Here is a 25,656-nt window from a genome sequence, read left to right as displayed (position 1 = left end):
TCTCTTCAATTGCTTTACTTCGATGTTAGTTGCCACGTGTTAGCTAACTCAAGTTACAAACGCACCTTTCCTGCAGCAGACACAACCTAACAAGCAACAACACACCATGACTTGTCTGCATAACAGTTTTTGTACTGCTTTAACTATATCAGTTCAGAAACTGGGTAGTGTCCTTAGTGAGGACACAGTTATATTGGTATAAAAGTGCTTATATCAGTATAGATTATTTCCTTATATTTCTCAAGGTTTTATGAAGCCTTATATCAAACGAAAGATTTCCATGATTTTTAAAACTATGAGTGGAAATTGTTCAAAGGAGTAACATTCACCTGAAGTGTTTTCATCCCAAATTTTCTATTAATTCCTATTTTGGATTAAATTTCAATTGTTTTGCTTTATTCTAGTTAGTATTTATGCATGATTTTTCCTCTTCTGCTTGTATTCATTGATACACCCAAGTGTGTGAAGTGGTTTGTGAAGGACAATACCATACTCAAGATGGGAGAAGATTATTATGCGAAATCTCCACTACTCACAACTGTCAGTTGATGATAGGAGGAAATGTTGATAATATCACTTTCTTGGTGTGAAGTTGTAGGTTGCACACCATTAAAAGGACTAGGATTCTAGTGTATCTATCTGTCTGTGGTTGCATTTTCTATTCCTATTCATCACTGTAGTAACTGAACACTTTCTGCCTAAAATAGTTTAAGAATAGCAAAGTTCTTAATGGACTTATTGGAGACCTCATTTTTCAGGTAATATGAGCAGAATTAAGGCTGGTTCAGGAATATGCTATATATGTTTTTTTTAAACATATGTCCACTGATTAAAGATACGGTGTAACGTGTGATAATATTAGAATATTTATGTATCCTTCCTTAACTTTTCATTTCCTACATTTTTTCATACTCAAGCCAAATACCCAAACCTGGGTGTCTAAAGTTAAGGCACCTAAAACCTATATTTAGAAGCCTAAATAAGGCACTGATGATGCAGACTCTTACCAATATACTTAACTGTATGTAGGTGAGTAGTTTAGTTTAGTGGGATTACTCAGATGAATAAATTAAGCATATGCATGTGTGCTGCAGGAGGCGCAGGACAGGTCTAAGTGTACATCTACGCAGGGCTAAAAGACCTGCAGCTGGCTTGGGTCATTTGGTGTGGGCTTGGGCTGCAGGGCTGAAAATTGCTGTGTAGATGTTCAGACTCGGGCTGGAGCCTGAGTTCTGGGACCCTTCACCCTCACAGAGTCCCAGAGCTCAGGCTCCAACATGAGCCTGAACGTCTGTCTACTCAGTAATTTTTCAGCCCTGGAGCCTGAGCCCTGCAAGCCTGAGTCAGCTGACCCAGGCCAGCCATGGGTTTTTTAATCCCTGTGTTGACATAGCCTAAGTGGCCTAATTTTCAAAAGTACTGTACCCACAGCTCCACTTTACTCCCCAAGAAAACAGATATCTCATTTATCTGCCTAACTTGAGGCTCCCGGGTTTAAAAATATTGACCTTATATTTTTTATGTTTTTATGTGACATGTTTTACTGAATGTTCATTTGGAACTTAAAGTTACTTAAGTATTTGTCTGTTATCTTACGGCTTTACAGTTCAGTTTCAATTGAGGAGTTAAAGTTGACAGGCCTTTAAGAAAAGTGTTTTTTTAAGGATCAATTTTAATGAGGAGAGATTGGCATTGTATTATTCTGAAGGATGTAAATACAAAGGTGGTCCCACTGTGGTATAATTAGGAGCAATGGGATAAAGTTAAGCAAAGAAAGATGTAGTCTGATTATCAGAAAAAATTCCTAATATATTAGTCTATGAGAATATTTCTTAAGGGAATTAATGGGAGTTCCAGCATGCAAGACATTTAAAAATCATCTGGACAAAGAATATATTATAGGAAACACTCTCGCACTGGCCTCTAGAAGATTCACAAGATAAGTATTTTCCATCTCTAGTTTCTATGGTTCTTCATAGGTATTTGGAATGAGAGCTGGTGAGTCTGCTTTCAGATAGAGAGAGATGAGGTGGATGAGGTAATGTCTTCTGTTGGACAACTTCTGTGGGTAAAAGAGAGGCTTTCGAACTTATACAGAGCTCCTCTTCAGGACCTAGAGAAGAGCACTGTGTAAGCTCTAAAGCCTGTCTCTTTCACCAACAGAAGTTGTCCAATAAAAGATATTACCTCAACCACCTTGTCTCTCTAATATCCTGGGACCAACACAGCTACAACAACACTGCAAACAACAGTTGGAATACAGAGGGCAGCCAAAAGCTTTTAGCCATTTATACTTTCCTGCCAAAGTTCACCTTCCATAAAACTGAATTCCTTTAAAGAAGGTGCCATACTGTCAGCACATCTGTCTCAGGAAAGGAAAGGAAGAGCTGAGGGAGGAGGATGGCTGTTCATTAATTGCATCATATTGAGCTTCAGGGCAGACATGTACTTGAGACAGCCAAAAGGTGGAGATTTCGAGGTTGCTCAAAAAAAAAAATCCTTTTCGGAAACCTCCCTGTGGCAATACAAACTGTTTTACAGAAAAGGCAGAAGGACAAAACCAAGAAGCTCTATAGAGTTGATAAATTCCTTTTCAGGAGAGCTCAATTTTAAAGGCTTCATGTATCTAAATCACAGTGACCTTGCTATCTTTATACTAAGAATCTTGATCAAAATCAGAGCAGCACATCATTTGCACAAGGAATTTAAACAAAAAAGAAGATTGTTGCCCTGAGATAACATATCAAGGAGAAAATAAACTATGATCCAGGTTCTATGATGGTAATCAATAACTTCATATGTAATCTCCTGTACAAAAAGGCAACATCCTTACAAATATGAAGATTTTCATAAAAGCTTAAGTCTTCCATTGATGCCCTGAGAACAAAATGATAAGATTTGTATGGACCAAAGTTTGTCTAGCTAGATACAGTTTCAGCCATGCAGATCTTACTCAGGTAAAATTGCCATTGAGAAAAAAAGAGAATTTTTTCCCGAGTAAACTGTAGGATTCAGCTGTTAGGCAGACATTGATTTGGCTAGGTGACCAGATGTCCCATCTTTAAAGAGACAGTCCCATTTTTTGGGACTTTTTCTTATATAGGTGCCTATTACCCCACCACCCCCGTCCCGGTTTTTCACGGTTGCTATCTGGTCACCCTAGATTTGGTATAAACTTAATTAACAAGATGATATGCTGCAGATCCAGTTTCATGATCTAAAATATACACCCATGACTTTATAATCTTGTAATATTTAATCAATGGCATCTGAAATTATTTTCACACTCTGTTGTATTTTAGATGTCAAAGAGGTAGAAAACTTATTGGAGATTTTAAAACAATGGGAAAACCTTAGCTAATCTTGAGGCTTCCCTGCTGAGTGAGTGAGACCTAAATCACAGCAGTTTATATTTTAATGGAATTAACAAATCTGTTTGCTATATGTATATGTTAATTTTTTACTGCTGATAATTGGGGAGACCTCTATCTTGAATGGAACTCTTGAATTAAAGTCTCATAATTAATCAATTCTGTCAAAGCCATGCACATGTAGGAACTTATTTAAGTAGAGTTCTTTCCAAAAGGAAAGATTCCACAGCTTGAAACTAAAGCTACACATTTTTTTTTGAAAGCTACTTAGGGTTACAAAAATTGGAGAGATCTCCTCCATAAAGCTCAGCAAGATAAAATAAAATATATGTACATCATCTTCTTTCAAGGAATTTTAAGAGTAGTCAAAGTACCCTAAATTACAATTTTAGGCAGAGTTGAAAATCTCCCCCTAGATTATTTTTAAAAAGAAATATGGTTCTCCCAGTTTGAGAGATCAGATTTAGCATTAGACAGATGACATAGACAACTGCCTCTGGGGTAGAATGTCTGAATAGATGTCAGGATAGTTTCTGGCTGAGATAAAAAAACATTATTTTACGTATCTGTTTCATTTTCATTTAATGTGAATATCTTTTTACTGTAGGCACACATGCAATACAAAATAGACAAAATAAACAAATATTAGCTCAAAAATTCTTCCTCGCCCATCTCATTCAACCTCAGATTAACAAGTACCACCCTGCTTAACCTAGTCCTTCCTCAGAAAACTGGGAGAACAGATGGGACTTGCAGCATGTAACTCTGTTACAAGAAGAGGGAAGCAAGCTCCATAGTTGAAGGCCTCTCACTGAAAATACCTTACCAACAGCTCCCTCCTGTTTAAAGCAGGAGACTTGTTAGCTAAAGTGCTTTAGCAGATCACACTTTGTTACCACAGTACATGGGGAAGAATTTAATTTTAAATCAAACTAAAGTATTTATAGGTGCTTTGTACTGAGATTCCTACTTTGAGTTAAGTGCCTCAGAATCCTTCCATCTTTTGTGCTCACTACCCTGAGACTCTTTGGAGCACTAATGCAAGTGGTATAAAGAATTCTAGAGCTCATTTGGAAAAGGTGTGTGGGGCATGGGATACCAATGCACTTAGCAACAGCATTGCAAATGACAAATACCTCTTGTAATTGGACTTGTTAGGAATATTGGACTATGTAGAAGTGATTGGGGGTCAATGTTTCTTCTCTTTCTGTGCATAATTCACATGCAAACTGCAAATAAAATGTCAGAACAAGGCACAGAGTTTTCTTTAAGCTTTGTAAATACCACTATTGTTTCAACTAGGGAGTGAGCCAAAGTTCACTGAAGTCAATAGAACAATTCTCACTGACCTCAGTAGGCTTTGAATCAGACCCCTCATGGTATCAGAGAGGCACAATCAAACATTTACTACCCAGTCATCAGAAAACTGTGCTTGTGATCGGGAAAGGAAGAAGAAATGGTTAGTGAAATATTTTGCCCATAATTCAGTTTAAAAGTAGTAGAGATGGGCACTCATGAGGTTATTTTCTTGTACTTTAGATAATGTGTTGTATTAACATTCTTGTTGTTATTTTTAATGAATAATTCACTCTCTACAAAAACCATGTATCTACTGGAAATATAAGAACCCTCAACAGAGAATGAAAGGAAACTTGCAGAACTCTCAGACTGGAGGAATGAAAAGAAATACTAGTAGCTGTCAAATTTACTGCTGTTTAATTGTACTTATCTATAAATTAGAAATTTGACCTCTGGAACCTATAGGTCAAAAGTGAAATCTTGTGGGGCTATTATGTAAGATAATACTTAACAAGTATTTAGTGCTTATCTTTGTAAATCACTTTGAATTGATTAACTCAACTAATTTAAACTAAATGAATTAATTATGTACAGTTTTTGGAATGTCTAGATTCTTGTCTGCCAATCAGAGGGAGGAATATGTTTTTCTAACAACCTCTAGAAGTATTTATATTAAGCAAGGAATGTGGTAAACAGCCAGTGGATTGTGCTAGATGATAAAGGCAGGCTCATAGTTTAGGAAAGATTTTTTAAAAGATCGGATACTTACATGAATAAGAATTTATAGTTAAAACAGCTTGGATAAAAATACAAGGGTTATCAATCATCATGCATCAGAGCATAAACAGATCACCATCTGGGGTCAGGAAGAAAATGACCCTTGTGGTAATAGCACTGCAGGATTAAGTCCTTTGTTGAGGGTAGAAGGTTACACTTTCCTATGTAATGACTGACAGGAACAAAATGTATTGTCTGGTACTGAGAACATGTATGAACTGCTAGATGATGAGACAAGTTTTAAAGATTTTGTATACACAGATTGATATACAGATTTTTGTAAAGGACCCATGAACCAAAATGGCATCTGTATAAAGGGGGGGTGTGGAATAATAAAAAAGAAGGGCAAGTGTTCTAAGGGCGTCCAGTAGGCAGAGCACATTGGGGGAAACAGACCTGCATCAATCCAAAAACAAAAAAAAACCCACCCCCAAAATACGGAAAAGTAAGTTTTAGACCATTAAGAACCAACTTACCTGATATTTGTTTCCGTGTGAATTGGTTTGAGAGATCAGAAGACTGGGATAGATGTTAATAATATTATTATAGTATATTATTATAACATTGTAGTATAATACTAATTAGTATTTCTACTGCAACTTTCCTCTGTTGATCTCAAAGCACTTTACAAAGGTTTGAAAACATCATCACAAGGCCTACTGAAGTACAAAGATATTAAAGAATTGCCCAAGGTCGCAAAACAAGTCCATGGAGAAGGTGGGACTAGAGCCCAGGGTTCCTGACTCCTATTCTCTTGCCCTTGCCAACAAACTTCATTGCTTCCTATAGGACAAACTTCAATGGCGCAAGGTAGGGCAAAATACAACTCCAAGAGCCAGTTAAGATTATTGAGCTCAAAATGGGTATTCATCGTCTTTGAGGGCAGGTAGTATTTCCATTTGCTCCTCCATCAGAGTTCTGTATGTGGGGAGGAGGGGCCAGCCTTAATTTGTACTTTGGTGCCCTGAGAAATCTACTGGGAACTTCTTCAGTGAGCTGTTACAGGCTCGCTGTTTCCTGTAAGTGCCCACTCTTCAAAAAGCACTGCCCATTCATGCCACTGCATTGACCCCTATGATCTCTTGACCCTATAGTGAAGTTGCTGCCACTGCAACCCCATCCCCTGGTGGAATTCTGGTCCTTCCATCATGTGTATCTATTTTTACAGCCTCCAGTCCCTCAGTAAGCTGCCTGATTAAAGGTTTGCAGAATAGGGCCCCGTGTCGTCGTCTTATTTATTTATTTATTTAAATTTATACTGCCATAGTGCCTAGAAGTCAACCAGATAAGGGTTCATTGTATTGGATGTCTTACAGACATAAAGAAAGTGACAGTCCCTGTCCCCAAAACTTGCAGTCTAAAAAATTAGAAATAACAGATGGATGTAGGGTGACCAGATGTCCCGATTTTATAGGGACAGTCCCGATTTTGGGGTCTTTTTCCTATATAAGCTCCTATTACCCCCCACCTGCTGTCCCGACTTTTCACATTTGCTGTCTGGTCATCCTAGATGGATGAGACAAACAAGCAGCTCAGGGTAAGGGCAGGGTAAAGAAGGTAATATGATGTGTGCAATTGAGCAGTAATCATAAATTGCACCTCACTGCCTAGCTGTTATCAAATTGCAACATAATGAATACTTAGGAAGAGGTGAGTTTTGAAGAAGAACTTGAATGAGGATGAAGTGGTGGGCTGATGGGTTTTGACTGCAGGCTTTTCCCATGCCTAAGGAACCACATGGAAAGTCAGATGATCAAGGTTGGCATCACTGATAAGGTAAAATGCTGGACAGGTAGGACAGGGGTAAGTCATAAGGGGTTTGAAAGAAAGAACAGGACATTTGTGTTTGATGTAGTAGAAAAGAGGTAGCCAGCAGAGAGAGACTTAAAGATGGGGAAAAGCAGAAACACACCTGCAGGGAGTTCAAAAAACATCCAAATTCTAGTTCAGTTCAAGTCCCTTTCTGTGGGGTAGGCTTTATTAACAGGTAATATTCCAAAACTGGATCAAAGTAATGCAGAACACTTGGTAACAAGCAACACAGACCTTTCCAGCTTTCAGCAAACTCGAAAGGGCAGAATACACACTCTGCAACAGCTTCCACTTTCCTTTTATAATGCCAACCGAGATCACCCATGGGATGGGCAGGGAACCTGAAAGTTCTTGTAACCTCTTACATGTTGGAACTTAGGAAGTGCCTTTATACCTTGTCACAACTGTGTGACCCCAACATAGTCAAAGCAACAAGCCAGGGAAATGATCTTAGCAGCAACATTTCGAAGGGACTTGAAAAGGGCAAGTTTGCAAGCATTAAGGCCATGGAGGTGCTTACCCTAGTCAAGGCATGAGATGCTCAGGACTTAGCTGACTACCAAATACTGTAATTCTTATTGCCTTTTGTATAATACACAACTAAAATATTCCTATTTTATATTTACCTTGGTGGTGGAGTTGGTAGTCAGAGGGAAAAAGTACTGAGAGAGTAGGATGAAGAAACAAAATAGAGGAAAATTAATTTTGTTTTACAAAACCTGCTCTCAGGCTTCAAATCCCTTTCTAGAAGTCTTAATGTTCCGTGAGATTTAAATGCCAAGATGATGATGGTTTTATGACAATAATTGATCAAATTCACTAGTTTTGAAATGCCCTTTCTGAGAAGGGAGGCACTCTGTGTCTGATTCACTATAGCCTTACATCTTGTATAGTCATTTACACCAGTGTAAAGTGGGCGTTAATTGCTATCATTTTGATCTGGTAGCCTTTTACATTCACTTTATACTAGACTAGTGTATATAGCTGCACAAGATTCAGGGCAATGGTGAATTGGTGCCCTATAAATGCAGATTAGTGTTGTTATGGCGATTCTGGTTGTTAGTTATAATTTTCAAATATTTTAGGAAATTACTTTTTTTGTGAGAACTATTATGGAGGAAGAGATGAATACTACTTTTGCATTATTAGATATTTTTGATCTCTGAACCACTAACTTTTCAATTAACCCTAATGTCCTTTTGCAGGCAAAAGTCCCATTGACTTCAGTTGGAGTTAGAGATCAGGATCAGTGGAGGTATAAGAAAATAGGTAGAAGTTATGGTAAAGCCTTAAACTTATAGGGGTGACCTTGCACTCTGTGTACCCCAGACTCCCATTGGCTTCACCAGGAGCAAAATAGACTTTTTTTTTTTTAACAGATGATAATCCTAGGCAGGTTTAAAGAGTAAAGAATCCCTCTTTCCTTCCCCCACCCTTCACAACCCATTATGCTGCCTCCTCTTTGCACTTTTAAAAGGAATAGGCTACTACAGTGGTGGATGGTTCTTCTGTCATCCCAGTTACACCAGCTGGCCTATGCAAAGATACTCATTTAACTAGAAGTATACTTCTAGGCAAGATTACTGTGGCATTGAAAAAATAGGAAAGAAATCATGCGACTGATTTTCAAAACAAAATATATTTGTCTTGCTAGCCCTGTTAATTAATCTTTCAGTCAGCCTTTCTTTAGAGCTTGTGTAGGGGGATGTCAGGTATTTTTAGGTCCCGCCCCATTGGTGTTAGCTACTCAAGCTCCTCCTGAAGTCAGTGGAAGTTTTGTCATTGACTTCAATGAGAGAAGAATCAGGCCTCAAGTAACTACACTGACTTAAAAAAAACAAGTAGAGGTCTTTGCAGTCCTCAAGTAAAGCTCAGGTTGAATCAATGAGAGTTTTGCCCGCAATCAAAAATGCAGGACAGGCACCTACATATGCCCTACCATCCAAAACACCAAGTGAGAAAGTAGAAATCATTTTATTTCACTCTGCTTGGCTACTTGATATGCAACTGTTTTCTGAAATGTAAAAACAAAACAAAAACACTTTTAAAGGGCAGCAGCCATATGCCTCTACAATTAAAAAACAAGAGCATGAAACTTAATTACTCATCTTTATGAACCTAAAATAAATACATCAAAACACTGGAGGTTTTTATACAATGTCATTTTCACAGTTTGGACGTATGTTTATAGGGGAACCTGTCCCAGTTAGGACCTATGTTCCTGAGTTTGATTAGGACACGTTAGTAAATTTGGGGAATTTCTGAATAAAGTGAATAATTTTGCTTGATTTACATTAAAAATTAAAGTAAAATGTTAATTGATTTGAAGAAAATGTTCAGTAAAAGGCACACCAAGACTACAGCAACAAAGGAAGGGAGGTTTCTAATGAAAAAGATATTTGCATATTTATCGAGCACATATATTCTACATCGGTAATTCTGAACTGGTTGGTAGCAGCCGGAATGTTATGCCTTCAGTTTCAAAGGGAAGGCAACAGACGTGTCTAGAGACTCAACTAGTATACAGTAAATATAAACTGAAATTACATTTAAACGTCTAAGGCTAGTCAGGAGAAAACGGACGTTTATTTTTAAGGGCTAGAACATCTTGACATTTCTAATCTGCACTTTAATTTGACGATTTAATTAATAGCCCGGTTTTTGTTGTTGCTCTTTTTGATTGTTTTTAAGTTTGCATTAAATCAATCCTGGATTTTATTTTATTTTTTGGTGAGGTAGGAAGAGTGATTTGGGGGAAAGGATCGTGTACATTCTACATAATCCCGCATTGCAAGCTGAAAAGTAGGAAAACAAATACTCCAGACGTTTATTTACTCACTGATTCTTAGCATTTTCAGTTGGACTACATTATATACATTGGTTATTATCAAGGGAGAATAATAATAGCATGCTCGGTTTATCGTGATAGCGATTATTTCCATGGCAGTCTTCGTCACATAACCTTACACCTAGGGAGATGATAATGCAGATGCAGACAGACAGATCCCATGAACGTAGGGGAACAGCTGGAAGCTGGTACTCGCCCAGCGAAAGAAGGAAAGTATTGCTATAAATTGGGAGTCTTTATAGCTGTTCGGCTGGAGGAAGTTTTTGGCTGTAAACTGTCATGCACTGCAGCTCTCGGTGAAAAGGCTGTGAAAGTGGGGAGTTTTCTCTCCTGAGAACCAAAGTGCAATTAAGATCAGAAAGGAGAAGTAGGGCAGAGGGGGAAAATAATAAAGAAGAGGGCACGAATAGCTGCCCAGGAAAAATCAGTATTTTCCCTATCCCTCCCAAAACATACACAACTCTCCCACCGTTTGCACTCATTTTTATGTTGTTTAAAAAAAAAACAACCCTGCAGGTATTCTTTTGATCATTTTTAACTTAAATCCGGGAAGACTGTTTAAAAACTGTCAGCTAAATCTTGGGATATTCCTTAGTTCTTTGGTGCGAAAGGGCTTAGTCACTAAAACAAATATAAAAGTGAAATATGCGAAGTGAAATAAACTCCATCTTCCTTTTGAATGGTAAATTAGAGAAAATGAGAACATCTCGTGATACTATATGCAACATTTAATTATAATGTTCAAAGCAATTGTGTTGCCAGTGGTATTTGAGCTTTCCTTACACGTATTATTCTTCTTTAAAATTAAGGAACTAGCCTGCTTAGAAATATTTTAATTCCGAATCGTCAATAACAATGTTTTTATTAAATTTCAAACCATCTTAATATATAATCAGATCGAATCCCGTTTCCCTTTCATACTAAATCCACTAAAGCAGACGCGTCGCCTTCGATTCCGCTTGACTCTATTATGGTGTGTCAGCTCTACAGATGGTTCATTTGTAGGCATATTAGATCTGCCGAAGAATTTAGAACGAAATTTGCCTTACCCTGGATCCACTAAAATAAAAATAATTTCAGAACACTTCAAAAAATCAGAATGTGTCGAAAGCAGAGAGGTATTTTTAAAGATCCAAACGGATCTGCTAAGCATTACGGGCTGTGAAGGAGACTCCCTCATTCTGGATTCATTTTAAGACTATCTTGAGATGCGGGATTTTGCAGTGTGATAATAAGATGTTAGAAATCTCGTCGTTTAAAAAAATAGCGCAGATTGTCATAGATTGACAGCCTCGCATAGAATTTCTAAGCTTGAATGTTCATGCCTTTTTAAAAGTAAAGTATTATTTTTTGTACGGAACACCATAAGTAAAACGAGTGAGGGATGTTCGGCTGGTGGAAAGGATCTAGTGAAAATATTCAGAGTGGTGACTCTTCTTGCCCGATTTTTGAAAACCTGCTTGCAGAGAAAGATGGTTCCCCATCAGAAGTGGACTAGGTACGCTCAGTAAGCAAAGCATGTCGATTACAAAGCTTTTAAAAAATCATGTGCAAAGACTAACCCAAAGTAGAGAAATGTCTTCACCCTGTTTCCGTAAAGTAATAGAGAATGTTTGCATTCGCGATTAAAAAAAAGCAACACGATCGAGCAAAATAACATAATCTTGATCACCTCATGTAGCTTGTAAAAATACAACTTTGATTTCTAAACTTAAGATGAAAAAAAGGGTGCAGAATATATGATGTATTTGAAGTGTGACTAATGTAGCAGTTTTATTCCTGAAATCAAGATGTGTATATAAATGTGAAAAGCGTGTTTATATAAAATGTGCGTGCATCTACATAAAACGTATCTATGTATCTATCTATCTGTCTATCCATCCCCAAGATTAACAATTTTTGAATATAGCTCTCCATACTAAACTTTGGTTTCAACTTCTTGTTCTTCCAAAGCGATTGCCATTGACTGAGAAACTTTTCTTAAAAAGCAAACTTTAAAAAAAACCTCATTAAATCAGTTCAAATAAAACTAATATCCAGTATTTTGAATGTAAGTATGTTTGCATGAAATCTTTTTTTTTTTTAGAAATCCTTATTTTTACACTGCACTGCCTCCCCTCCCCTTCTTTTGCTCCTGTTTAAAGCGATTGTTATTGTTTAAAGAGACCCCATTGAACTATTTCCTGCTCATTGTCACCTCTCTCCCCCTTCTCCCTCTATCCAGAGATTCTCACAGAAAGGTAATAAACTGTTCCCTCACACCACAGATCGCAGCTCCTCCTGAGAATTCAAACCGTTCGAAAGCATTAGTATGTTTCAAAATATTCGTTCTCTCACTCTGTATTTAGTCTTGGCCCGTGAGACTGACTGAAACTCCGAGGATTGGAAAGTTTTTCATTTAAAACACACAAAGCCCTCTTTTCCCCTAATCCAAACATACAATCTTCTCCTTGTTATAAAAGGAAGGGGGGATTAAGCATCAATTTATCGATATAATGTTTATAAATATTTCCAGTTTAAATGTTAGTGTACTTAGATGGTTGTAAGCATCAGTCGTTTAAATATGCACATGTACTATAGAGATTAGTGGTAAGAGACAGAGCTACAGTCCTAAAAAATGATCTGAGGTGGTCAGTAAATTCTTTAGGTTGTGTGAAGGCAATAGTTCAATGAGATCATCAAATTGAGGTTGAGGGTTTATTTCAGAGAAGTGCTTTCTGGTCAGTTGCTTTTTTATTCTTTTTAAACATTTCTTGTCGACTTAAAATTGGCCTCATGCTAATTTTAATGGTCAACAGGAATGTCACAATCTGTGACAATGTGAATGTGAGGTTTCTGTTTTAAGGGGTGATACTTTAAATGTCTAATAGAAATACATTGCAAATACTGTACCTTCAACAGCGGAGGGAGGACTTGTAATACTGCCTAAATAATAACTCGCGCTAGCAGTGTCTACTTTCTAGGATTGGCTGGTCTAGAATGCTGTGTAAAATAAAACCTCTAAGGTTTGCTGCCCTGTGTTGTGAGTGGCATGTCAATGTACCTATAATGACTGCTGCTGAGAAGGCAGGAGGCTGCTGCACACAGGTTATGGGGCTGTTGCTGAGATGGGCCATTTCCTCCTAGGCCGCTGAAGCCCCAACCCCGGCGGCTTTGATAGAGGTGCAAACATTTGGGGGCAGATTTACATAAAATAGCCGTGTTTAATCCCACTGGCCGCAATTAACATCACAGACTTCCCCGGGCACCGTTCTGATATGGCCGCAGGGAGCCAATCAGCTGGGTCGGCCGGACACATCAAAGGGGTTCTCCTCCAATCAGGGGAGCCCCCCCACAGGCATTGTGATGTCACCAGGGGATATTTATTGGGGGGGGTATAATTACTGTCCCCTTGGCCAGTTCCAGTCGCGCTGACCAGAGAGGTCAAGTGGATTAACCCTTCTGCCACCACATTGTAACCAGCCTGGATTCTTCCTACTGTAAGCAGCCAGGACCCCCTCCCAGGAGCCTCGGGGTCCTCCTCTCCCGCGTGGCTGTTCGGCGTGGAATCGCCTCTGATCATTTCTACCAGGAGTTGGAGCCAGACCTGAGGCTGGAGGTGGCTGCTGGGCAGTAAGTGGTTTTGGGGGAGGGGGAGGAGAGAGGATGAGTTCTCCCGGCACGGAGAGCTCCGGCAAGAGCGTGCAGTACCGGGTGGACCATCTCCTGAGCGCAGTGGAAAACGAGCTGCAGGCTGGCAGCGAGAAGGGAGACCCCACTGAGCGGGAGCTACGAGTCACTCTGGAGGAGAATGAGCTGTGGCTGCGCTTCAAGGAGCTCACCAACGAGATGATCGTGACCAAGAACGGCAGGTAGGGTCGGGGACACTGCTGGCAACCCCGGGGGGGGCCCTGCCCAGCTCCCACTGCTGTAAGAGACCGCTGCAGCCCCAAATGATTGCACAGCCATTGGGGCTGAAGACCTCCTCTCCCCTAGTCCCGCTGGGGTTCTCTCCCCTCAGTTAAAGGATCCCCCCTGCAACATTATGTTGGGCCGAGTATGCTACCCCCATGCTGCTGGAGACACCCTAATCTAATGCTGCGGGAGACTCTGCCCCTGCCCCCGTCCCGGTGGTATTTATTTCTCCCCCTTTTTACTGTAGATTTCCCTCTTTCCCTCCAATCCAGTCCTGCGGGGGAGGATCTCCCCGTAATGTGACTGGAGACCCCAGATCCGCTTCCGCTACTGGGGTCCCCTGGGTCCCCTCAGTGCTGCTAGAAGCCCCCTCCTCTCTGCACAACGCGGCACCGGAGCGGGGAAGGCTGCAGCCCGGAGCGGGAGCCGATTAGTTTTTGCCCGGAGCCGCACAAAGGGCCTGAAGCTCCGCTGGGGGGTGATTTAGGGCCGGCTGATCCTTTGCACCGGGACACCCAGAGAAAGGTCAAGGGCCAGGCCTGGGAGAGGCAGGTGAGGCGCTAACGCGGCTTCCCGGAGTCCTGTGAAACAGCCGAGCCGGGGCACACCGGAGCCGTGATCGGCCTTGCTCTGGGGCTCGAGGTGGGGCGAGCAGGAGCCCTGGCCCGGCTCCCCCGGCAGTGGGGAGCAGTTCCCCCGGACAATGCGCCTCTCCTGGCCCTGCTCTCTCCCCCAGGCGGATGTTCCCCGTGCTGAAGGTGAGCGTGTCCGGCCTGGACCCCAACGCCATGTACTCCTTCCTGCTGGACTTCGTGGCCGCCGACAACCACCGCTGGAAGTACGTGAACGGGGAGTGGGTCCCCGGGGGCAAACCCGAGCCGCAGGCCCCGAGCTGCGTCTACATCCACCCGGACTCGCCCAACTTCGGAGCGCACTGGATGAAGGCGCCGGTTTCCTTCAGCAAAGTCAAACTCACCAACAAGCTCAATGGAGGGGGGCAGGTGAGTGCCAGGCTGGAGCCGCCCGGGGACCTGGCCGGCCAGGAGCCCAAGGGAGGGGCGCCGAGAAATAGCGCCTGCAAGCTGCTAGTTCGCAGCGCTCCGGGCTGCACTAGGGCAGCAGAGACCCTTCCCGGAGCCTCCGTCTGCGGGGTGTCAGAACTCAGTGGGGAGGGGAGGGAGGAGACACCTCCACCCCCAAGTTTATCCTGTCAGCAAAGTCAATCAGGGTGTAGCTAAAATTCAGGGCTGGAAGAAAACTTTTCCAGAGCCTCTCGCTGTAACAAGCAGCTCAGCCTCAGTTGTGTGACTACTTTCCTCCCATGACACCTATCCAGCATTGTCTGTAAACTTGTGACACATTTCAAAGGCTGCCCCTGTAAAAGGCGGGGGCTTTTCTCACCTGTTGGAAATACAGCTAGGTCTTCTAAATAGACGAGTTTATGTATTTTATGTAGTGTACTGGAGTGGTCTAAAAAAAACCGGTTGCTTTTTATGAGCAAAAATAAAAACGCAGAGGTATATTCCTACAAACCAGGCCAAGGAGTCTGCCTAGTAGATTTCACCAAGAAAGGGGAGCTAGATTTCATTTGTCCCCTACATTATCTATGAAGTTGTTCTTCAGTTTTGTTGACACTGGGTTGTAATCAATATCATCTATAGTTTTAGACAAACCAACTGGACTGTTTTTGTCCTGATGAAACTTTCCAAGCAGAGGGGGACTTTTTTAAAATAGTCATTTCAGGGTTGAATTATTTGATAATCCAAAGTGTGCATATCTATCAATAGGCTGCCGTGCCAAATATAATGATGGATAATATTTAGGCAGATAATTTAGTTGCCTGATGTTTATCCTCTTTCGTCAGGCTTCACTTTTAGAATTTACTAGTGTCTGTTGACTTCTGGGACCTCCCCCACCCCAAAATATCCAGCGTTAGCTTTTTAAAATCAGATAGTGCTCTGTAACTGTAGACATGTGCATCCCATTGTGACAATGCTTATCTGTGCTATTATATATTTACAGATCATGTTGAATTCCTTGCACAAGTATGAGCCTAGGATTCATATAGTGAGAGTTGGTGGCCCTCAGCGTATGATAACCAGCCATTCCTTCCCAGAGACCCAGTTTATAGCTGTGACAGCTTATCAGAATGAGGAGGTATGCACAAAATGGGAAAGAAACCTACATGAACTTATATCCTCTGAATTAGCAAAGTGAAAGACACTGGAGCAAAATATTTGTCATGTAACATTTTTTCAAGTCTCTGTGTTTCATTTTAAATTGTATATAAAGTGAGTTTGTTTGAAATTAAATAATAAAGCCCAATAAATAAATAATAATAAAGCCCAATTAGTAACACTAATTCCCTGTTTCCTATATATTGTAACTTTATTTGTTAAGTAGAATTATAAAGAGTCGTTGGAATTTATCAAAGCTAACTACTAATGTTAGAAAATCAGTAAGAATGAACTCACCATTTTATAGTATATGAAATAATAATACATGAACTACTGGAAAAGGCATTTTCAAAATTGACTCTTGTTTTCAAATAACTTCAATTAAACTGTAAGTTACTAAGTTTATTATCCTAGCTGAGATTTGTTGTTGTTCATTCTGGTCTACCAAGAAACCCAAAACTCTTTATAACTGTCATTAGTGTATCCCCTTTCATATGTGTTTCCTTAATGGGATAATAAAACCCGGTAACTTAGTTAGGCAGTGACAGTGGATGTCTATAATTTTGTAGCGAGAATAATTTCAAGTCTACTGTTAACATTTGAGATGTTTGGATGCAGTTTAGTTACTTTACATAAGTCCATACTATGGCCTTAATCCTACTGCCCCTGAAATCAATGGTAAAACCCACTAACTTTAGAGAAGCAGGATCAGGTCCTAAATTCTGTATGATAATGAGTAGTAACACTTGCAAAATAAGATTTTTTGTTGTTGTTTTTAGATCACAGCTTTAAAAATTAAATACAATCCGTTTGCAAAGGCTTTCCTTGATGCAAAAGAAAGGTGAGAATTCTTGGCTAAACCCAGTTACAAAGTTTGCAGAAAAATTACATATTTGTGAAAACACATTTCTTTCAAATCATTTTCTTTGACTAATGAAATGTGGCTTCTTTGACAGAAGTGATCACAAAGATATGATGGATGAAGCTGGAGACAATCAACAGTCTGGGTATTCACAGTGTATGTTTAATTTCACTCTATTAAGTACATAACTTTAAAAAATACCTTATCTTTCATTTCAGCTTCTCTTGTACTTCCTTTCTACTACAATTGAGTAGTATGTTGTATCTGAGTAAAATTCAGACACCAGTGTTTGTTTGCAGGCATATGTTAACTCTCACTATAGATTAAGTATGACATTCTAGATCTGGGGTCGGCAACCTTTCCGAAGTGGTGTGCCGAGTCTTCATTTATTCACTCTAATATAAGGTTTCGTGTGCCAGTAATACATTTTAATGTATTTAAAAGATCTCTTTCTATAAGTCTAAAATATATAACTAAACTATTGTTGTATGTAAAGTAAATAAGGTTTTTAAAATGTTTAAGAAACTTAATTTAAAATTAAATTAAATTAAAATGCAGAGCCCCCCAGACTCATGGCCAGGACCTGTGCAGTGTGAGTGCCACTGAAAATCAGCTTGTGTGCCACCTTTGGCATGCGTGCCATAGGTTGCCTACCCTTGTTCTAGATAATACTTAGTCCTGTCTTGAGTGCAGAGGACTGGACTAAAAGACCTCTCAAGGTCCCTTTCAGTTCTATGATTGATGTCCAAGGCCACCCAAAGGATTCAGGGGGCCTGGGACAAAGCGATTTCAGGGGCCCCTTGCATAAAAAAAGTTGTAATATTATATAATACTATATTCTCATGGAGACCCCTAATGGGCCTGGGGCAAATTGCCCCACTTGCCCCCCCACCCCTCGGCGGCCCTGTTGGTGTCTGATTCTTATGATTATTGTTTTGTAGTTTTTCATGTTTCTTATTGTGTACAATATTTTTTATTAAACATTAATACTGCCTTAAAAATTCTGTAGTGAAATATTATAATCATATTAGTTTTCTACAAGTCAATGGGTCTTGGATATTAATAATGCAATAACTGTGGGGAGATTAATGGAAGGAGTGTTTTACTTCAAATGGTAAAAAAAAAAATAGTGAGAATAAACTCACCACTTTAATTTATTTTTAAAGTACACTAAGGACATTGGAGGCACTAGTTTTAAAATTCTTTTGTTTTCATATGGCTAAAATGTCACTGTTTTAAAATTTTAAATTGAATTTGGTTTTAAAGGAACATTGTCAAAAAAATTAGGTCCGCAACTTGAATAAAAGGGCATTTACAAATTATAATGGGAATGGAATTTTTAAAAAAATTCTATGAAAACATTTCTTTTGCATTTGAACATCATCCCACATCAGTATTGGAAACCCCAAGCACAGCAATGTTGTGCTATTGGAGGAGAACCAAAAAGAGATGCTATACACAAAAGCTTAAATTAACCAGTGTGGTTTTACCATCCAAAGTGAATGATATACAAAACGTACACACACAACAGAAAAAATGCAAAGTTTTAAAAATATTTCAGTTTTAATAGTCTAAGGTGTAATTAGTAACATAGGTAAAGACAGCATCTCCTGTAAAGGGCAGGGAGAAGCCAACCTGAATAATGTTATTCAATAGTGCTGGGAGGGAACCTGTTTTTTGCCCTTAATAAAATTGCCCTTTTCCTCAATTTTTCTTTCAAAATGAATTTTGATGCGAGGTGACATGTATCCACATTTCACTTTTGACAATTGGCATTTTTTGATGGAAAAACATTGTGTTGGAAAATTTCTGACCCGCTCTAATATTGAACTTCAGAGTAATAGTGTTAAAAAGGCTCATAACATTCATAGCCTGCCCTGTAGCATTATGTATCAGTGCTACAAAATGTCCTCTCTTTTTCATAGTAGGTGGCTGGCTTATTCCTGGAACTGGGAGTCTGTGCCCCCCCTCCAATCCTCATGCTCAATTTGGAGCACCTCTATCACTGTCCTCTGCTCACAGCTGTGAAAGATTCTCATCGCTGAGGAATCACCGTTCTGCCCCTTACCCCAATCCATATGCCCATAGAAACAACTCTCCAAGTAAGTTTTTAATATTCTGCAGCTGTTTAAAGAGGGAAATTAACCTAGTGGTCCAAATTTTGATAAATGATATCCGTGTACATCTGGAGTAATGTTATTGGAACTGAGATCAGTATCTAGCTCAGTTTGTGCTGAGGGCTTGTGACAACGATTGAAAGGCAATAACAAAAAGTAAATCCGTTTCTCTAGCCTCTTAATAATGGAAAAGTAAGATTTTGTAATGCTCTATCTAATGTTAGGTTATTAGACAATTCTGTGCTAACGCTATCCCTGTGTCCTACTGTAGAACAAGAATCTTGAAATGAAGGAATACTTCAATGATTTTTAGCCTAGGAAAGCTTGGTTTATTCTGGCAATATTTGTCAGTTAATTTTGAGGAACATCTCGGGGTGCACGGCAGGGTCTGAGCCAGCCCTCACAAGGGGGTGGGGAGGGAGCACCACCCAGCCCGCTCCGGTCCCACCTCACCCTCTGCTCTTGGCTGCTGGACCCCTTTTCGGCTCCTGGCCCAAAAGGGTGTGGACATATTTTATTACTGGTAAGGGGGAGTGCAAGAGAAGTTTGGGGACTTGGTTTAAGTGAAGATGGAATATATGTATCTGATGAATTTGAGGAAGAACCATCTTAAAGAAATGGTAGTGAATTGAATAGACTTCTAGTTATGGTCGTGGAGTCAAGTGGTAATAACCTAAGTAAATAATTGAGGGCCTAGTTCCGCCACCATTACTCACATTGAGGAACATCTTAATCAGTGTGTAGTCCCTTTGAAATCAACAAGACTATGGTCTTGGCTACACTCAAAACTCCAAAGTGCTGCCACTGGAGCGCTTTGAAGTGCGAGTGTGGTTGCGGCACCAGCGCTGGGAGAGCGCTGCATGTACTTCACCTCCCCATGGGGATTAGCTTGCAGCGCTGGGAGCCATGCTCCCAGCACTGGGGCACTGTTTACACTGGCGCTTTGCAGCGCTGTAACTTGCTGCGCTCAGGGGTGTGTTTTGTTCACACCCCTGAGCGAGAAAGTTGCAGCGCTGTAAAGCGCCAGTGTACTAAGGCCTACATGTGTAGTAAGGTACTCCTCAAAATAAGTCAGGATGACAGAATTGGGTGTGTCATATGTCTATCCATTTGCACTTCCGTGAGAAGAAAGGAGGGGATGTTTAACTAACTGCCCATCCAGGACTTTCTATGGTGTTTCTCTCCTGTCCAATAAAGGCTGTTGAAAGGGGGTTTTGTTTGTTTGTTTAAAAAAAAAACAACACAGCTTTAATATTTTAAATTTCATAAAATATTATGTAGGCTAGGTGACATAATCACCATCAAATTGTTCCAGACACAGCCCATAGCCTGACTATTCTTACAATACATAACTCTGTAAAGCATGTTAAACATGAAAATTTGCATGTAGTTGATTTTTGTTGCATCTTGAACCTTTGCATAGGTTTTGCAAATTCAAATAAAATTCCATGAGAATAATTGACTTCACTGTGTGCCCTGCTTCTTCTCCCATCCCCCATAAAGGATTTTTCTCCTCCCCTTAAGTCCATGTGCCACAGCAACCTTCTCTGGCTGTGGAGGGTGGAATGGCATTGAGGTCATTGCTATTTTAGCCCCATAGTTACCACAGAGCTACATAATGCACTCCCGTCATCAGAGGCTGAGTATTTTGGCCTAAGGAACTACTGGAGGTAGGAAGTGAAATATGCTTTGGCAACTGAACTTGGGCACCTCGTATAGCAGACTGGCACATCACCTATTCGACAGCCCCAATAAAATTGATAGTTTGACACAATTTGTAGGGGTGTGTGTGTGTGTGTGTGTGTGTGTGCGCATGTGTATAATATGCAAAGCAGTAATAAAAAAGCCATACTCTGCATTGAAAATGAGATTTGTGCCTTACTTTAACTGCTGATCTGCTTGTTTAGTGCTTGCTTGTTTTTCACAGCAGCCTATGGTGATAATTCCTCGGCCTGTCTTTCCATGCTCCAATCCCATGACAACTGGTCCAGCCTAGGAGTTCCCACACACACTAGTATGCTGCCCATGAGTCACAGCACTGGCACATCTACCAGCTCCAGGTAGGATTCAGTCCCTTTGCAATGAAGCCCCCCAAATCTTCAGAAATTGGAGTACGTTGGGTTTTTTAAATTGAAAAAAGGAGTGAACAGGTCATTGTCAGCTTGAAATCTAGTCAGTTTTAAAGTAAAGAGTTAAAAGTAGTTTCAGGTACTACACCTGTACAACAAGGGCTGTAATGGCACATCTGCAGTCCTGCACCTATGCTGCTGTAGTGTAGTCTCTTGCTATAGCAATGGAAGGGGTTTTTCCATTGCTATAGTAAATCCATCCCCTTGAGAGGTGGTAGCTAGTTTGACAGAAGAATTCTTCCATTAACCTAGTGGTGTCTATACTGGAGCATTGCTCTGCTTAACTACATCTGTCAGGGGTGTGAATTTTTCACACCCTGGAGCAACATAGTTAAATTGACCTAAGTTTTAGGTGTAGACCAGGTCTAAGTCTCTCTGCCTATTATGGTTTTATTATTGCATTTTCCTTTTTTAATGCTTCTTTTCTCTTCCCTGTTGATATATGAAAAGCCCCTATAAATATGAGAAAATAACTGGCCATACAGGAGAAACGATGAAACTGACTTTACTCACATTGCTGTCAAATGCACAATGCAAACTTATTGGAGAAATAAGGGACAATTATTATCTCCCATCTTTCAATTCTAGGAATCTTAAGAGTTATTTGTAAAAACAGTAAGTAAAATAACACTTTGACAAGTGTGAGAGATCAAGCAAACAGTATCCCTTTAAATAATAGCCCTTGTTTATTGCTTTTAAGAGTGCTCAGTGAAAACCATCCTCCTGTTACGGACATACATCATGTCTCTTCTTTTTAGAATTACGATTACCTTGATAAAATATTGGCTCACCTGTTGAAATAAGTTATATGATGTTGGATTTGTACCCAGTGCCTAGGAACCCAAACTGGAAGTTACTGGGGAGTCAGATGGGATTTTTCTATTGACTTTAATAGGATCAGGGGTTGGCCCTCTATTTTTTTTTTTAAACAACTTGCAGTTCAAATCTGTAGTCTAAATATTCTGCTAATGTACATGAATCATGGAAGGCACACTTATTTATGAAATATGCAAGTTAGCATTTATCTATTAAAATACACCATGTATTTTGTACAACGTACTAGATTCTTCTTTTTACTAAACATAAATTTATTGAAATAGCAAGTACTCCCAAGCACTACTTCTCCTTCCCAAAATTGTCTTTACATTTGGAAGGCAACAAAGTCCAGGGTACTGGACTATGAGTCAAGAGACTGGGTTGTCTTCTTGGTTCTGCCATTTAATTGCTGTGTGACCTTGGGCAAGTCACTTCACCCCTCTAGGCCCTGGTGCCCTATCTGTAAAATGGGGATAACAGAGATAATGTAAAGTGCTTTGGGATCTATGAGTGAAAAGTGCTGTGTAAGAGCTAAATAATAAATGGAAACGTTAAACTTATCCTCTTTAAATTTTTCTCACAGATCAACTTTTTTATTTCTGGCCCCCAGTAAAGAACTTTTGAATAGGTGTGTGGGTGGGGGAAGTAGAGGCATGAAGTGGGAGCTGGGAAGATTTGGGTAGATTCTTACCCTCACAGCATGCTGGCTGCAGCAAATCAGTGTGATCCACAGTTTAAGTGCCTGAGATTTCTCTAGTGTACTGAAGTAGTAAGAACCTTCCCAAAGTTCTTCACTATGCATAAAGTAGCTGAGTAAAAACACACCTGGAATGTGCTTTGTGAGGTGTAAAATTGCATAGCTGACAGGGAAAACTGGGTTAATTAATAATCCATATTATCTACCCTTCTTCTCTCTTACAGTCAGTATCCCAACTTGTGGTCTGTGAATAACAGCACCATCACACCCGTGTCTCAGTCAGGTGGGATGGCCAATGGACTGAGCTCCCAGTTTTTGCGAGGCTCTACAGCACACTACCCACCCCTTCCTCACTCTGTCACTGCCTCCTCCTCAGGATCTCCACTGTATGACGCTGGCACACCAACAGACATTTCTGACAGTCAGTATGATACCTCTGCACATAGTAGGCTGGCATCCACATGGACTCCTGTCACACCGCCTTCCATGTAAACCAAGCCCTTTCTTTAAGATAAAGACGTTGTAGCTACTTAGTTACTCTAAATACTGAATCCGCAATGAAGTCTTGAGGAGGGGAAAAAGAGACATGAAGTAAATTATAAACAAAAAGACTGCACTGCTTTTGTGTAAAGTAATTGAATTATACTTCTTACAGTATAACAGTGTATCATTAGCAGCATATAGACCTTATGAGTGCAATTCTCATCTAGCAGATCCACTGCTCTTCCTTTTTAAAATAAATATTTTTAATCCTTTTCAATTTGGCAGAGATGGGCCTGAAACACCAAAATGTGACCCCATATTCCACACTTCTCAATGTTCTGGGAGTATCTGGATCTGGGAGTTTGTTTCATACCCATCTTGACAGTTTTGTCAGTCTTTTTTTTTTTTTTTTTTAAATAAGCTAATTCCTGTCAATTGCCAGTTAACATTTTGCTTAGCTGTAGTTGTGAGAGAAGTTTTATTACGTGCACAGTTTGAATCATTCTCAAATCTACACAAATTTAGCTAATGAGTGAAATTTGGAGAACTGTGTGCACTAATGTATATTTGTCATGAGAATATGGGGTATTCTGGTAGTTAACAGTTTTATGCACAGTTATATGCTTATTATATGAATTAAATGATGAAGACAATCAGCAAGAACTTTTTAAGGTGAGTTTCATTGTTTGATCATATAGCCAGTGAGCAGCTTTCAGGCTAACTAAATTCCTGCCTTTCAAACAGCTATTATCTAATGGAGGATGCCATCCAAAGTCCTGGGAAACCAATGGAAAGACTTCCATTGACATTAATGGTCTATGGCCCAGGCCCTAAATAAGAGAAGAAAGTCAATACCTAATGGTTCTTTCTAATTTATTTTAGTTCAATATTGTACTCTGATCAATATTTATTATTTGTTAGGATGTGACTGTTTTGTACATTTTAAGATGTATATATAATCCGTCAATATGCTGTGTACCTTAAGACAATCATACATAGGACATGTCACCACATGACATATGGAAATAGTGTGGATCCAAGTAGTTCAGTTATTATACATGAGCAAATAACAAATGTCAGTAATTTGGGATGGGAGTATAGATATAAGCCTTAATGTACACCAACTGCTTGTCTTCACTAGAAGATTAGGTCATGGTAATGTTCTTGCTGTCCATGCCTCATATCTTTGAGGGCTCTTATTAACTACTGTACTATGAGTTGACCTAATCTTCTACTGAAGACAAACCCCAAATGCTGGGTCAAAATGTGCCTTTGGATGTGCATGCTTCTCCCACTGAATTCAATGAACACACAGGTGAGGGTGGAATCTGACCTTCATGCATAAATCATAACAAACCCCTTTTTGATGAAGTGTATAAGGTTGGAACGTAGAGTTCTAAGTTAGAGGATTCATTTAATATTTCGTGTGCTATAATGGCAGCTTAAAGATGAAAAAGCAAATGCTTGCTGCACCTTTGGTTTCTCAAGCCCTGTTCCGGCAACTGAATCCACATGGGTGGGGATCTGCACCAGGCACAAAAATCTGCCCAGGAAGGTCCAACAGCAGGATCTGGGAGTTAGATGTTATTCCAAATGAGCCAATCACAACAAAGGGCAGCACCAGAGTCAGATGGCTGTAAACCATGTCCTCTCTCAATATTGTAAATATGGATCTAAGCTCTCCTATTTTATTGTGAAAGTGAATCATGTAAATGATGTAAGTGTATTGTTCTTTAGACTCTTCTGTAGAAGTTAGCAAAGTATTTTTTGTTATGTTTTGTGCTTATATTTCAAAAGTATTAAGTTAAATTGAAAAACAGTTAGTAAAGTTTCTTTAATAAACTAAATGCTTAGTTTTCAATTTGTGGAAATAAGTTTAACCTAATTAATTTCATTTATTATCTGTATTGCCATAGCATTTGGGAGCCCTCGTCATTGACTACGACCTCACTGCATTAGGTGCTGTACAGACACAGAGCAAAAGCTCCCTGCCCCAAGAGCGTACACTCTAAGTATAAGACAAGATTCAACAGATGGATGCAGACAGATGGGGGAATACAATGATATAGTGAGACAATATTGGTGACAGGCAGTGGTCATATTTCACATGTGCTGAATTAATAGGTAGGCTGGCCCTTTATGGGATGGGAACATAGAACTGCCATATCAGGAAAAATGAATAGTCTATCTACTTTCACCCCTCTCAAAGATAGAACGTCTGTGCTAGGTGTTTTATAAATAACCCCACTTTGCACTTTATTGTGCAGTGTTACTGTTGTTCCATGGGAAGGGAAGATTTCCTCATGCTCCAAACTGATGATCATCTTAAACCCTTAGTCATGCGCATTGTAAAGAAATGTGAACAATAGTAATT

General features: G+C 39.8%; 1 protein-coding gene across 3 annotated transcripts; it reads left to right on the top strand.

The window, feature by feature from the left end:
* Positions 1-13,752: 13,752 nt before the first annotated feature.
* TBXT (T-box transcription factor T) lies at positions 13,753-23,467 on the top strand. Of its 3 annotated transcripts, none has more exons than XM_030554267.1 (8): positions 13,753-13,958; positions 14,738-15,002; positions 16,024-16,158; positions 16,958-17,019; positions 17,135-17,196; positions 18,969-19,142; positions 21,088-21,217; positions 23,024-23,467. In XM_030554267.1, exons 1-8 carry the CDS (start codon positions 13,753-13,755, stop codon positions 23,289-23,291), a joined length of 1,302 nt encoding a protein of 433 aa, XP_030410127.1. In that variant the 3' UTR covers positions 23,292-23,467. The 3 variants fall into 3 exon arrangements, with proteins under 3 accessions (XP_030410127.1, XP_030410126.1, XP_030410128.1); XM_030554266.1 differs by having other exon boundaries at positions 18,966-19,142; XM_030554268.1 differs by lacking the exon at positions 18,969-19,142.
* Positions 23,468-25,656: the final 2,189 nt, after the last annotated feature.

This window comes from Gopherus evgoodei, chromosome 3 (genome assembly GCF_007399415.2).
Source record: "Gopherus evgoodei ecotype Sinaloan lineage chromosome 3, rGopEvg1_v1.p, whole genome shotgun sequence".
NCBI classification, from domain to species: Eukaryota; Metazoa; Chordata; order Testudines; family Testudinidae; genus Gopherus; species Gopherus evgoodei.
The sequence above is the reverse complement of the archived record's forward strand: the minus strand, read 5'-3'. Positions and strand labels throughout refer to the sequence as shown.

Coding starts and splice junctions, on each gene's coding strand:
- TBXT (XM_030554266.1), top strand. CDS start 13,753: ATGAGTTCTCCCGGCACGGAGAGCTCCGGCAAGAGCGTGCAGTACCGG. Junction 13,959..14,737: donor ATCGTGACCAAGAACGGCAG/GTAGGGTCGGGG, acceptor TCTCTCCCCCAG/GCGGATGTTCCCCGTGCTGA. Junction 21,218..23,023: donor GGCACATCTACCAGCTCCAG/GTAGGATTCAGT, acceptor TCTCTCTTACAG/TCAGTATCCCAACTTGTGGT.